The sequence below is a fragment of the Aquarana catesbeiana genome, linkage group LG07, assembly GCF_042186555.1.
Source record: "Aquarana catesbeiana isolate 2022-GZ linkage group LG07, ASM4218655v1, whole genome shotgun sequence".
Lineage (NCBI taxonomy): Eukaryota > Metazoa > Chordata > Amphibia > Anura > Ranidae > Aquarana > Aquarana catesbeiana.
Genome location: NC_133330.1, coordinates 304,235,934 through 304,251,610, shown reverse-complemented (window position 1 = coordinate 304,251,610; position 15,677 = coordinate 304,235,934). Strand labels below are relative to the sequence as shown.

Sequence of the window (15,677 nt, the reverse complement as noted above, 5' to 3'; positions counted from 1 at the left end):
TGCCCCCTCGCGGATATGTCCTATGTCATATCTGGCGGCGCACTGTCTCCTGGGAGCTATGTGTCATAATTCCCAGGAGTCGGTGTGGATGGCTGCCGCTCGTTATCGCTGTGAGCCGTACATACCGCGCATGCGTGAAAACGGAGCGGTGCATGCTGGTCGCTCAGCTGCACCGTAACCAGGAAGATGGTGCTTGTGGGCTTCACATGCCCACAAGCAATATGGAACATGCCAGGGATAGAAAAATATAAGAAATCGTATGATCTAAATCGGCAATCGAGTGGTGATCGATCCCTAAACCGTGAGTCTTATGCCGCGTACACACGGTCGGACTTTTCGTCTACAAAAGTCCAACAGACGCCGACAGACTAAAGCTGGCTGACAATCCGATCGTGTGTGGGCTTCCCCGGACTTTCAGCGGACTTTTCCAGCCGCAAATCTGACGGACTTTAGATTTGAAACATGCTTCAAATCTTTACGTCGTAACTCCGCCGGACCCGAAATCCGCTCGTCTGTGTGCTAGTCCGACGGACAAAAACCCACACTAGGGCATCACGTACGAATCCGTTGGACTTTTGTATGATCGTATGTAGGCAAGTCCGTTCGTAAGAAAGTCTGCCGCAAGTCCGCCAAAAGTCCGTCGAAAGTCTGTCGGACAGGCTGTCGGACTTTTGTAGCCGAAAAGTCCGACCATGTGTACGCGGCATTATAAATAATAGTATTTAAAAAAAATATATTCGTCCAAAAAAAATTATATAGTTGGAACTCCGCTTTAAATATAATGTAATTTTCAGCTTACTGGTATTATTATTATTATTATTATTGCAGCTAAGCAGCATTTCCTGGCCCTGGCAGACGACAGCGGGACCCTGCATGTTCTAGAAATCCCCTGGACCCTCCACCACCCCTCTTCTAATGAGGTTTGTGCTGGGACAGCTTCTTGTTTGGGGAAGAAGTTGAAATACTTACACGTTTGTTTTTACTGCCGCTGAGATGTTTTATTTGATCTGGCTGTAGACAGGCTTGCACAATATTTGCTTTTCAGCATTCTTTTATTGCTCCCAAGATATGCTTTTCTTACTTTAATGGCAAAACAGATGGATTCTTTTGGGGAGACCTGTACTAATGTTTTAATGTTTGGGACAAATTGGTTGAGGTTTCCATGGCAACCAGACACGGGACACTTGAACACAGGACGTGCACCGACACAAACTTGGCGCGTTGCAGATAACATCAGACGTTTGTTTGATTAAAGAGTAATAACTGCTAATAACTGAAGAAACCGCTGAAAAACTTGGCTTGATGCCGTACTTTCAGTGTAATTACACCTATTTAATTAACCACCCAACCCCTCCCCCACAAGTCCTTAATTACCCTGCATATAGGCCATGTGGCCTCCTTGGTGCCAGAATTATTACTATGGGGTCTGCTCAGGTGCACCGCAATCCCCATTCAATCCATAGCAAACACTTCATAGGATCAAAATGATCAAATCCACAAACACTCAAAAAGCCGTAACTTCCCTTTTGATCGATTTTAGACTTGAATTTGATCAGATTAACTCAAACTGAGTCAATCGACCATGGCGGGATATTATCAATCATTCTGCGTCAATCAGCAACACCAAGATACTTTCTTTAGATTGAGCAGATTGTGAGATTACATGGTGGAAACAAATATACAGTGGGGACGGAAAGTATTCAGACCCCCCTTAAATTTTTCACTCTTTGTTATATTGCAGCCATTTGCTAAAAATCATTTAAGTTCATTTTTTTCCTCATTAATGTACACACAGCACCCCATATTGACAGAAAAACACAGAATTGTTGACATTTGTGCAGATTTATTAAAAAAGAAAAACTGAAATATCACATAGTCCTAAGTATTCAGACCCTTTGCTGTGACACTCATATATTTAACTCAGGTGCTGTCCATTTCTTCTGATCATCCTTGAGATGGTTCTACACCTTCATTTGAGTCCAGCTGTGTTTGATTATACTGATTGGACTTGATTAGGAAAGACACACACCTGTCTATATAAGACCTTACAGCTCACAGTGCATGTCAGAGCAAATGAGAATCATGAGGTCAAAGGAACTGCCTGAAGAGCTCAGAGACAGAATTGTGGCAAGGCACAGATCTGGCCAAGGTTACAAAAAATTTCTGCTGCACTTAAGGATCATAAGAGCACAGTGGCCTCCATAATCCTTAAATGGAAGACGTTTGGGATGACCGGAACCCTTCCTAGAGCTGGCCGTCCGGCCAAACTGAGCTATCGGTAGAGAAGAGCCTTGGTGAGAGAGGTAAAGAAGAACCCAAAGATCACTGTGGCTGAGCTCCAGAGATGCAGTCGGGAGATGGGAGAAAGTTGTAGAAAGTCAACCATCACTGCAGCCCTCCACCAGTCGGGGCTTTATGGCAGAGTGGCCCAACGGAAGCCTCTCCTCAGTGCAAGACACATGAAAGCCCTCATGGAGTTTGCTAAAAAAAACAACTGAAGGACTCCAAGATGGTGATAAATAAGATTCTCTGGTCTGATGAGACCAAGATAGAACTTTTTGGCCTTAATTCTAAGCGGTATGTGTGGAGAAAACCAGGCACTGCTCATCACCTGTACAATACAGTCCCAACAGTGAAGCATGGTGGTGGCAGCATCATGCTGTGGGGGGTGTTTTTCAGCTGCAGGGACAGGACGACTGGTTGCAATCGAGGGAAAGATGAATGCGGCCAAGTACAGACATATCCTGGACGAAAACTTTCTCCAGAGTGCTCAGGACATCAGACTGGGCCGAAGGTTTACCTTCCAATAAGACAATGACCCTAAGCACACAGCTAAAATAACGAAGGAGTGGCTTCACAACAACTCTGTGACTGTTCTTGAATGGCCCAGCCAGAGCCCTGACTTAAACCCAATTGAGCATCTCTGGAGAGACCTAAAAATGGCTGTCCACCAACGTTTACCATCCAACCTGACAGAACTGGAGAGGATCTGCAAGGAGGAATGGCAGAGGATCCCCAAATCCAGGTGTGAAAATCTTGTTGCATCTTTCCCAAAAAGACTCATGGCTGTATTAGATCAAAAGGGTGCTTCTACTAAATACTGAGCAAATGGTCTGAATACTTAGGACCATGTGATATTTCAATTTTTCTTTTTTAATAAATCTGCAAAAATGTCAACAATTCTGTGTTTTTCTGTCAATATGGGGTGCTGTGTGTACATTAATGAGGAAAAAAATGAACTTAAATGATTTTAGCAAATGGCTGCAATATAACAAAGAATGAAAAATTTAAGGGGGTCTGAATACTTTCCGTCCCCACTGTAAATTGGATCAAATGGTATGTCGACAATAGATAGATTATTCCTAATAGAAGAGTTCAATTGGGAAAAAAAATTATCATTTATTGAAGCGTGTATGGCCACCTTAACCACTTACAGACCGGAAGATTTTCCTGCTTAATGACCAGGCCATTTTTTGCAATAGGGCACTGCGTCGCTTTAACTGACGATTGCGCTGTCGTGCAATGTTGTACCCAAACAAAATTTACGTCCTTTTTTTTCCCACAAATAGAGTTTTCTTTTGGTGGGATTTGCTCATCTCTGCGGTTTTTATTTTTTGCGCTATAAACAAAAAAAGACCGACAATTTTGAAAAAAAAAACTATATTTTTTACTTTTTGCTATAATAAATATCCCCAAAAAATGTTAATGAAAAACAAATTTCTTCATCAGTTTAGGCCAATATGTATTCTTCTACATATTTTTGGTAAAAAAATAGCAATAAGCAAATATTGATTCATTTGCGCAAAAGTTATAGGGTCTAAAAAATAGGGGATATATTTATGGCATTTTTTATTATTTTTTTTACTAGTAATGGCAGCGATCAGCGTTTTTTTTAGCGACAGCGACACTGCGGTGGACAGATCGGACACTTTTGACACATTTTTGGGACCACTGACATTTATACAGCGATATAAAAATGCACTGATTACTGTGTAAATGTCACTGGCAGGGAAGGGGTTAACACTAGGGGGCGATCAAGGGGTTAAATATGTTCCCTCGTGAGTGTTTATTATTGTGGGGGGATGGGACTGACTGGGGGGAGGAGACGTATCGCTGTTCCTACTTATTAGGAACAAAGATCTGTTTTCTCTCCCTCTTAAAGGGGACAACGTATCCACACGTTGTTGTGCCGAAACGTGCCACTGACTTATAGCTGCGTGAGCCGGTCGGCAAATGGTTAAAGTGTTACTAAACCCAGGAGCTTACACTCACTATATCTGGTCTCCCACAGTATACGGAATATGGAAATGCAATTATTTTTAGTAACTATAAACTGCTAAATACCTTTTCTCATCAGCAGTATATACAGTATCTCAGAAAAGTGAATACAACTCTCACATTTTTGTAAATATTTTATTCTATCTTTTCATGTGACAACACTGAAGAAATTTCACTTTGCTACAATGTAAAGTAGTGAGTGTACAGCTTGTATAACAGTGTAAATTTGCTGTCCCCTCAAAATAACTCAACACAAAGCCATTAATGTCTAAACTGCTGGCAACAAAAGTGAGTACACCCCTAAGTGAAAATGTCCAAATTGAGCCCAATTAGCCATTTTCCCTCCCCAGTGTCATGTGACTCGTTAGTGTTACAAGGTCTCAGGTGTGAATGGGGAGCAGGTGTGTTAAATTTGGTGTTATCGCTCTCACTCTCTCATACTGGTCACTGGAAGTTCATCATGGCACCTCGTGGCAAAGAACTCTCTGAGGATCTGAAAAAAAGAATTGTAGTGCCACATAAAGATGGCCTAGGCCGCAGTGATGGTGAACCTTGGAACCCAGATGTTTTGGAACTACATTTCCCATGATTCTCATGCAACCTGCAGTGTAGTTGAGCATCATGGGAAATGTCATTCCAAAACACCTGGGGTGCCAAGGTTCACCATCACTGGCTTAGGCTATAAGAAGATTGGCAAGACCCTGAAACTGAGCTGCAGCACGGTGGCCAAGACCATACAGAGTTTAACAGGACAGGTTCCACTCAGAACAGACCTCACCATGGTCCTGCATCCTGATAGGTCAGCCAGTGCAATATGGAAACTCCTCCTACAAGCTTTAACCAGACACTGATAGAAGTCACAAGACTGCTGTATACCGCTGATGAGAAAAGGTATTTAGCAGTTTATATTTAGTAAAATTATTGCATTTCCATGTTCTGTGTACTGTGGGAGACAAATATAGTGAATGTGGGGTCCTGGGTTTAGTAACACTTTAATGACATTTGAGGTGTGCTGGATACTGTTGCCATTTGTGATATTGGGCTCCTAGAGGATGGGAAGACAGAGCACAATAAATTTGCAGCACGTGCAGAAATGAAGGGAGAGTATGAATAATCCAAGGGAGGGATATAAATGACAAGTTTTATAGACTGCGGTTGTGGTTTATATGTTCATAAAAAGATGCCTGTCTCTGTGGCCTGGAGTGACATGTGTAAATCGAGAATGCAGAGTCAAGAAAAAGGGTTTGTGGAATTACATCAGTGTCAAGGTATGTACAGTTGAAATGCATACGTCTATGCTGGACTGTGAAGGATATTTTGGAATTTATATATGTGGAATTCTATAGGACCTAATATACACTATATTACCAAAAGTATTGGGACGCCTGCCTTTACACTCACATGAACTTTAATTGCATCCCAGTCTTAGCCTGTAGGGTTCCATATTGAGTTGGCCCATCCTTTGCAGCTATAACAGCTTCAACTCTTCTGGGAAGGCCGTCCACAAGGTTTAGGAGTGTGTCTATGGGAATGTTTGACCATTCTTCCAGAAGCACATTTGTGAGGTCAGGCACTGATGTTGGACGAGAAGGCCTGGCTCGCAGTCTACGCTCTAATTCATCCCCAAGGTGTTCTATCAGGTTGAGGTCAGGACTCTGTGCAGGCCAGTCAAGTTCCTCCACCCCAAACTCGCTCATCCATGTCTTTATGGACCTTTTATGTCAGCTTGACTGCAGTCATGTTGGAACATGCCCATCCCCAAACTGTTCCCACAAAGTTGGGAGCATGAAATTGCTGTCACAGCCAATGAGGAGGAAGGGACCCAGAAGAGCCCTTGCTCTCATACACATTGCTGGATCGAGATGGGGCTCAGGTAAGTATTGGGGGGGGGGGGCTGCTGCACACAAAAGGCTTTTTACCTTTGTGCATAGAATGCATAAAGGTAAAAAAAAAACTTGAGCCTTTACAACCACTTTAATGCAGGGAATGCATTAAGGTAAACAATGTCCAGCCTTGAGAACACCATTAATATTAGTCACTGATTTTTGAGCTGTAGGACTGACCATGAAGAAAGACTTTGGTTACTTCTACAACTTCACTACTACTTTATACAACTTCTACAACTGTGTAATATGAAACTTAAAGCTTTTGTTATCCTAACACTTAATATTCCTGATATGTGCCTGCTGTACCATGTACTTGTGATGGACTCTATTTACTAATTAGGTGACTTCTGAAGGCAAATGGTTCCACTAGATTTTAGTTAGGGGTATCAGAGTAAAGGGGGCTGAATACAAATGCACACCACACTTTTCATATTTATTTGTAAAAAAATGTTGAAAACCATTTATCATTTTCCTTCCACTTCACAATTATGTGCCACTTTGTGTTGATCTATCACATAAAATCCCAATAAAATACATTTAGATTTTTGGTTGTAACATGACAAGATATGGAAAATTTCAAGGGGTATGAATACTTTTTCAGGGCACTGTATACAGGATTTATATAGCATCAACAGTATGCGCAGCGCTTCACAAAATGAGGGCAGACATTACACTTACAATACAATTTGGTACAAGAGGAATCGGAGGGCCCTGCTTGTTGGAGCTTACATTCTAAGAGGGAGGGTCAAGTGATACAAAAGGCAATAACTGTAAGCTCTAACGAGCAGGGCCCTCTGATCCCTCCTGTATTGATTTGTATTGTAACTGTACTGTCTGCCCCATGTTGTAAAGCGCTGCGCAAACTGTTGGCGCTATATAAATCCTGTATAATAATAATAATAATAACTGTGGGGGATGAGATGATAGAGAAAGTAAAAACACAGTGTATTAGTTAAAAGTGGGATAGGCTTCTTTAAAGAGATGGGATTATCTAAAGGTGGATAGATTAGGAGACAGTCGGACAGATCGAGGTAGGAAGTTCCAAAGGATGGGAGAAGCTTTGGAGAAATCCTGGAGGTGAGCATGGGAGGAGGTGACAAGGGAGCTAGAGAGTAGGAGGTCTTGGGAGGACCGAAGAGAGCGGCTTGGTTGATACTTTGAGACCAGGTTAGTGATGTAGCTGGGGGCAGAGTTGTGGATCGCTTTGTAAGTTGTTGTTAGTACTTTGAATTTTATTTGTTGGGTGAGCAGAAGACAGTTGAAGGATTGGCATTCATGAAGGACTGAAGGGGGATGGCCTATTTAAATGTAATCCAATGAGGAGTGAGTTGCAGAAGTTGAGGCGAGAGATAACCCGCAAGTGAATTTAAAACTTAGTGGTGTCAATGGTTAAAAAGTGGCGTATTCTGGAGATGTTTTAATAATATATTGTTTTCTCAGGAAAACCACACAGATACAAAAACATACAAACTCCATGCAGCTAGTATCCCTGGCCATAAATAAAACTTGTAAGAATACTGCAGGGCAAACTTGCCACATTTATAGTAATGTGGCAGTAATGAAATCTCACAGTTGTTAAGATACGTTAAACTGACCAATCAAAATACCTCTGGATGTAGAAGGTGGTACAAAGTCCAATAAAATCTTGTCTTGCAGAACACTGGCATGCAGCATTACTTTGAGAGGGAAGTGAAACATCTGGAATATTACGAACAGCGAAAAGCCTTCCGAGCCTCAGAGAAGAGATCATTGGAGATGAAGGAGCTGAGCAAAAAAAATGTAAGTGAGCATTTTCCAAAAATATTGCAATCATCTCCATCTTCTAGTCATCCAACTCCAGGTTCAGGGGGTAACATCTGTCATACATTAGATCCAGGGTATTTGGGCCATCTGGTGAGATTTCTTTTTGTCAGGTTTGGCCAGATACTGGAAATTGTATCAAATACTTATTGTAGTTTTCCTTTCCAGGTGCCTATTCTTGGCAATATACTTATGAATAGTCACCTGGAAATTAGAACATTTGTTTTAAATACTTTCCATAATTTTCTTTCCTGATGCCTATCCATAGGTATGCTGCGATGTAGGCACCAGGAAATGTACTGTATATCAAACATCAGGCGTGTGCAGGCTGCTGTAGAAACCATCCCATAATACACATGTATACAGCCACATCACCAACCGATACCTGCCATCACAGCCAATCACGTACTGGAACTTTTTTCAATTGTAATTTTTGATAAATCAGTAAAGCTCCACAAAGAGGCACACTTTTTTATTTTCACAATGTTGTGTGCATCACTGTTGGTTCATAAGGATGACTGGGAGGCTCACTAGGAGGGCATGGGAGGTGGATTTGTGTTTTGTCCAATCACCAACATTAGGAAGTGAAGTGACAGTATTTTAATAGAGTCCCCAACTTTTGGGCATCATTTAGAAGCTCTTAAAAGGCCCGGGAAGCGGTGGCGGGAAGGTTAAAGAACATCTCCAGGCACCCTTTAATATACTTGTGTAGTCTCTCCAAAGTCAAAGTATCATTGTTAGCTTGAGTATTAAAGTGGTATAGGCAAACATCTATTATACAGGCATACCCCACTTTTAAGAACACAACGAGGTTTATTTACTAAAGCTGGAAAGTACAATATCAGTCTCACTTCTGCAAAGAAACCAATGAGCTTCTAACCCCAGCTTGTTCAATTAAGCTTTGGTAATAAAACCTGGAAGCTCATTGGTTTGTATGCAGAAGTGAGACTGATTTTGCACTTTCCAGCTTTAGTAAATAAACCCCATTGTGTACTTAAAAGTGGGGTATGCCTGTACTGCAGCTTACCAATTCTCACATGTGATGGCTGTATTCATTTTCTTTTTAGGCTTTCTTTCTTTTATTTTCTTCTGATGATCCTGTTTTTTAATGTGCCCAAATTACAAGGAAAATATAAAATGCATAAAAAAAAAAAACATCTTTATTATCCCATTAAAAATGTAATTTCCTCATAATCCGTGCAGCACCAGCCGCACAGATAAATGTACAATTAAATACGTAGAAATGAAGAAACGATGGATCAACGTGTTTCGTCCGGTGAAGGCTTCCTCAGGATCCACTTCGTCTTTAGATCTTTACAGTGATGCTGCTGCCATCGTGCAGCTTGTCAACTGGGGCAACCCCTGGTTAGTTGGTCTTATTTTGTTGTTTGTTGAGATCCTTTTACCACTCTCTGCGTGTGTGACCATGCCACTGTAGTAGTGGTGGTAGGCTTTATGTCACCCCCCCCCCCTTGATTTCTTGCTATATTGTGGGGTTATGATCTGGGGATTGAGTTGTTGGGCTCTCTTTGATATTTATAGATGTCTAAGTCTTGTTTTTGAGACTGTTAACTAGCCTGTCTGAATGTTGTTACTCTGTGGGCATTTGTCCCTTTATGGACTTTTTATATAAAGGGAAAGAGATTTTTTTGGTTGGCTGCATTGTTGTAAAGATCTAAAGATTAAGTGGATCCTGGGGAAGCCGTCACGGGGCAGAACTTGTGCCTGCCCTGTGAGCTTACAGCAGGTAATTTGAGGAGCTTACATGAGGAAGAATACTTGAGGAGGGCACCACCAATAAAGATTATCACTAGAAGTCCAAAATGCAGGCAGGAACCTGGGCAATGTTACGGAACTGATATGTAATCATTTTCTGAAAAGCAATACCAGGTTGCTCCACTCCCTGCCTCTATGTATAAAACCTTCCATAGAAATATGAGGGGTCAGCAGAGGAAAGTGTAAGCCAATGAGTCCTGGAGGAACTCGGAGTAAAACTTTAGAGGAGCATTGAGTTGTTTTACTTGGAGTTGCAGTTGAACAATAGCCAGTTCCAGGCTCTCTGGCTGTTTTTTTTTTTTTTTTAATATATCAAAAGCCTGGACCCATTGCCCATTTTATGTCAGTACACTGCCCTGAGAAGAATGTGGCTTTTCTGTTTCTTTTTTGTGGACAGAATGAACAATTCTTAGCCATCTTGTACGAAGTCCTAACACCTAAAGATTAAACCATTTTGCAGCACTGTTGAAAACATAACATTGATAAATGATGTTCCACATATAAACAGTTATTCAAATCCTGCTTTGAAATGACAATTTGGACAGATTGCACAATGGTGGTGGTGCCTTCCATTTGTTCTATACATCAATCATCATTAATGTGTTAACTGTAATAACTCGACTTGTTTTGTTTTAAAGGAAACTGTTCTACCAATCAGGACGAAGGAACAGCTGGAGGAGGAGCTAAGCAAAGAATATGCTGCCTATTTGGCCTCTGAGAACACCATCCTCATAGGACTTGGTGTTTTGTTAGGAAAGAAACCCGAAGAAAAAGCAGTGAAAAGCTGATGTTTAAAAAAAAATAAAAATGTAATATTATTATGATTGGATGTTACCCGTTTTATGGAAAATAACATGTGGAAAAAATGCAGCGCATGTGCAAAGGAAATAAATGAGATTGTGAATTGATGCTGGAAAAATTAACAAGCCAAGGGTGAATTAAACATAATGTCCATGAAAGGGTGTGAATGTCCAACTGCACAGGAGATGAAGGTACTTCAAGGGATGGTGGTAATCTGATGGTTGTCAGAAGTCACCTTGTATCATGAACCGACCACTCCGCAGGATGAGTTGATAAACAGAAATACAAAAAAGACTCTTACCAGATCCCGTGGATTCCCATGTCAGCGACAGGGAATCGCATGCGCAGTTTGTCACCAATGACGTGGAATGGAAGGTCTGGACCATCAAATCCTCTGGGTTGCGGTCTGCGTGGATCTCCGAAAACGACCAGATGGGTCCTCACAGGAGACGGCCGACGTGGATCAGGGGAGTCCTGAAAGACCCTTATGGAGCAGTTGGAGGTACTGGGCCTCATGCAGTGGATGTAAAGACAAAAAAGATATGCCTCCACATAGTGCAGGTAAAAGGGTGTTTTTATTGGTAAAAACAGCCGTGTACAAATAAAAACGTGATCACGAGAAATAAAAGCAAATACAAATGGGCAACGTGGAGAGTGGTGTATGGGCCCGACGCGTTTCGACCTAGGGGTCTTCAACAGGGGCATAGACTCTATGGTCTATGCCCCTGTTGAAGACCCCTAGGTCGAAACGCTAGGTCCAGACCTTCCATTCCACGTCATTGGTGACAAACTGCGCATGCGATTCCCTGTCGCTGACATGGGAATCCACGGGATCTGGTAAGAGTCTTTTTTGTATTTCTGTTTATCGACTCATCCTGTGGAGTGGTCGGTTCATGATACAAGGTGACTTCTGACAACCATCAGATTACCACCATCCCTTGAAGTACCTTCATCTCCTGTGCAGTTGGACATTCACACCCTTTCATGGACATTATGTTTAATTCACCCTTGGCTTGTTAATTTTTCCAGCACCAATTCACAATCTCATTTATTTCCTTTGCACATGCGCTGCATTTTTTCCACATATTAGTCCATTGTTTTTGTCAGACTGTATGCAGCAGCTCCTATTTACCCTTATTAGTTAGCGCGGTGTTTTATATTCATTTTGACACTGGAAAATAACAGACTGTTTGCAGTAGGTGGTGTGAGATGGTGTTTTCTACAGGGTGAGAGGTGCACTAAAATTATAATTTTTTTTTTTTTTTTTGGGTTGGTAAATGGAACAAAAAATTTAAGAAGTATTTTCACTTTATAACAGCTGTGGACAGAGGTCAGTAAAAAAAATAAATAAATAAATTGAGTATTAAACATAATGCAAAATCAGCTTCCTGTAAAAGGAAACCTGTCAGATATGGGAAATGCTGACTTGTTTTTATTGGCACAGGCTTCATGGCTTGTCATCATGATCCTTGCTTCACGACCTCCTAAATCACCTTATACAAGCGTTTAATCACTCTGACATCACCTTTTAGCACACAGCGTTCCCACAATATAAATCATCATATACTATATAACCCAAGGTGGTTGATTTACTAAAACTGGAGAGTGCAAAATCTGCATAGAAATCAATCAGCTTTCAGGTTTTAACCCCCGTTCACATCGGGCCGATTTCACATGCCAAATTGCAACCTATTGCCGGCAACGGCACCGTTTGAATCGGTGCGACGCTGACTTTGCGGCGCCGCACTAATTCCCAAAAGTAGTTCCTGCACTACTTTTAGCGACTTCTGGGGCAATTTCAATAGACATCTGTGCATGAACCCGCACATATGTTTTTCAAATCGCACTGAAATGCGGGTTTGAAATTTTCAAACCTTCCCTCAGTGTGAACGGAGGCTTATTGTCAAAGCTTAAGCTGGCCATACACCATACAATTTTCCTGTTCAATTTTCTTTAGATTTACCTTCAACTATGTAGTACAAGGGCCTGCCTGATTGCATCCAAATTGAAAGTGTTTAGGTTTGACCTCCTATTATATGGTTTTGGTAAATCTAAAGGAAAGTTGAACAGGAAAATTGAATAGTGTATGGCCAGCCTTAATTGAACAAATTGAAGTTAGAAGCCAATTGTCTACCATGCACAGCTGCACCAGATTTTGAACTCTCCAGTTTTAGTAAATCAACCCCAAGGTCTGTGAACACCTGACCATCCTCCAAATATTGAGGTCTCACATTTCCAGTAAAGCAGTTTTAAGCCAAAATATTCAAAATCTGAAATACTCAGTGTAACCTCACACTCAAACTCTATACACACTATCCCCAAATACTTCAGTGTAACCACCATACACTATAAAAATTGTTGCCACTTCGAAACTAAATAGGTGATTTCACTGCACCCTCCACATTTTAAAATAAGATATACAATAGTGCAGAACACCTTATATTTCTTTATTTATTTCAGGTACTTACATCACAATAGTTCAAAATAAACATACTTATACAGTGCCTTGCAAAAGTATTCCCCCCCCCCCCCCCCACACACACACACATTTTTTGTGTTTTGTTGCCTCACAACCTGGAAATAACATGGATTGTTTGAGGATTTGCATAATTTAATTTACAGAACATGCCCACAACTTTGAAGATGTTTTTTTTTTTTTTTTATTGTGAAGCAAACAACAAATAGGACAAAATAACAGAAAAAGTCAATGTGCATAACTATTCACCCCCCTAAAGTCAATACTTTGTAGAGCCACCTTTTGCAGCTATCACAGCTCCAAGTCACTTTGGATACATCTGAGATCTGAGCTTGCCACATCTTACCACTGGGATTTTTGCCCATTCCTCCTTGCAAAACTGCTCCAGCTCCTTCAAGTTGGATGATTTGTGCTTGTCAACAGCAATCTTTAAGTCTGACAACAGATTTTCTATTGGATTGAAGTCTGGGCTTTGATTAGGCCATTCCAACACATTTACATGTTTCCCCTTAAACCACTCAAGTGTTGCTTTAGCAGTGTGTTTGGGGTCATTGTCCTGCTGGAAGGTGAACCTCCATCCTAGCCTCAAATCACACACAGAGTGCTACAGGTTTTGCTCAAGAATATCCCTGTATATAGCACCATCCATCTTTCCCTCAACTCTGACCAGTTTCCTAGTCCCAACTGCTGGTGTTCTTTGAGTAATGTGATTTGTTGGGTTTCTCCAGACATACCGTTTTCTTTGATGGCCAAAAAGTTCAATTTTAGTCTCATCAGACCAGAGCACCTTCCTCCATACATTTTGGGAGTCTCCCACATGCCTTTTTGCAAACTCAAAACGTGCCATTTTGTTTTTTTTTTTGCAGAAAGTAATGGCTTTCTTCTGGCCACTCTGCCATAACGCCCAACTCTATAGCGCATATGGCTTATTGTCGTCCTATGTACAGATACTCCAGTCTCTGCTGTGGAACTCTGCAGCACCTCCAGGGTTACCTTAGGTCTCTTTTCTGCCTCTCTGATTAATGCACTCCTTGTCCGTGAGTTTTGGTGTGCGGCCGTCTCTTGGCAGGTTTGCTGTTGTGCCACGTTCTTTCCTTTTGGTTATGATAGATTTGATTGTGCTCCTAGGGATCATCAAAAATTTGGATATTTTTTTTTATAACCTAACCCTGACTTGTACTTCTCAACAACATTGTCCCTTACTTGTTTGGAGAGTTCCTTGGTCTTCATGGCAGTGTTTGGTTAGTGGTGCCTCTTGCTTAGGTGTTGCAGCCTCTGGGGCCTTTCAAAAAGGTGTGTATATGTAATGACAGATCATGTGACACTTAGATTGCACACAGGTGGACATCATTTCACTAATTATGTGACTTCTGAAGGTAATTGGTTGCACCAGAGCTTTTTATGGGCTTCATAACAAAGGGGGTGGATACATACACACATGCCAATTATCATCAGTTTTTTATTTCTGAAAAATAGTTTTATGTATATATTTTTCTAATTTTACTTCTCCAACTTAGACTGTTGTGTTCTGATCCATCACATATAATTCAGATTAAAAAAAAAAAAAAAGGAACTAACAAAACATGAAAAATGCCAAGGGGAGTGAATACTTTTTCAAGGCACTGTAGCTCTACATAAATAAAGTGACAGTGTCATAACGTGAAATGAATAACATCAACCAAATATCTCAAAATAAGTCCAAATAATTAGTGACAAACACCACTGTGTGATAAGAGATTCATGTTTCTTCTATCTGCTCTATGTGTCCTGTGAACCTCCACCTATAGGTGAAAAACCAGCTTACCTCCAAAATAGACCCCACTACAGAGTCTTACTCACTTGTGACCAACTCCACCCGCAAGGGTATCAGCTCCACTCTCCTCCTGCTTCAGAATGTACCATATGTCCACGCCTTACTTCATACTCAGTCACCAAAATGACCACATGAGAAGGATTGTGGGGTCCATAGGACACATACTGTAGAGAAGATACGTGAATCACTTATCACACCATGGTGTTTGTCACTAATTAATTGGACTTATTTTGAGATATGATTGATGTTATTTATTTCACGTATTGACACTGTCACTTTATTATTTACGTAGAGCTAGAAGTACATTTATTTTGATATAAGTTGTGCTATACTATTGTATGTCTTATGTGCAGCGTTAAGTCGGCCATAGATGGATTGAATCTTGGCCAGTTCAGCAGGGACCTGCCACTATTCTATCCATCTATAGGTAGGCTGATTGTACCCAAGTCAATCCATCAATCAACTTGGGTACAACCAGCATGTCGGATTTATAGCATGCGATTATTGCCAATGGGTATAGCCACTAGCAGTAATCACTGTGTTCTCCCGGCAGGGATAGCTCCCGCTCCCCCCTTGCTGAGAGAACACAATAGTATCATGGGAGGGATTCCCCCCTATCAACACTGATTGTGTTGATGGGGGGAATCTAGCCATTTTTCCCCCCTAAAACCCATGGCTGCAGGAAAGAAAATTGCATAATCTATGGCCTGCTTTAGGGATACAGCATACAAAGACATTTTAGACAATTATGCACCTCCAACTTGGCGAAGGCTCTTTTCTGTGCCAGCATGACTGTGCCCCTGTGTACAAAGCCAGCTCCATTAAGACATGGTTTTATGTGGAGGAA

General features: G+C 41.2%; 1 protein-coding gene across 1 annotated transcript in view; it reads left to right on the top strand.

Moving 5' to 3' along the window:
• DNAI3 (dynein axonemal intermediate chain 3) overlaps positions 1-10,653 on the top strand; it is a 136,124-nt gene extending 125,471 nt beyond the window's left edge. Inside the window, exons 21-23 of the mRNA XM_073593617.1 lie at positions 829-920; positions 7,821-7,943; positions 10,379-10,653. Coding sequence (XP_073449718.1) covers positions 829-920; positions 7,821-7,943; positions 10,379-10,528 — 365 coding nt within the window. The 3' untranslated portion in view covers positions 10,529-10,653. The remainder of the gene's footprint in view (positions 1-828; positions 921-7,820; positions 7,944-10,378) is intronic.
• Positions 10,654-15,677: the final 5,024 nt, after the last annotated feature.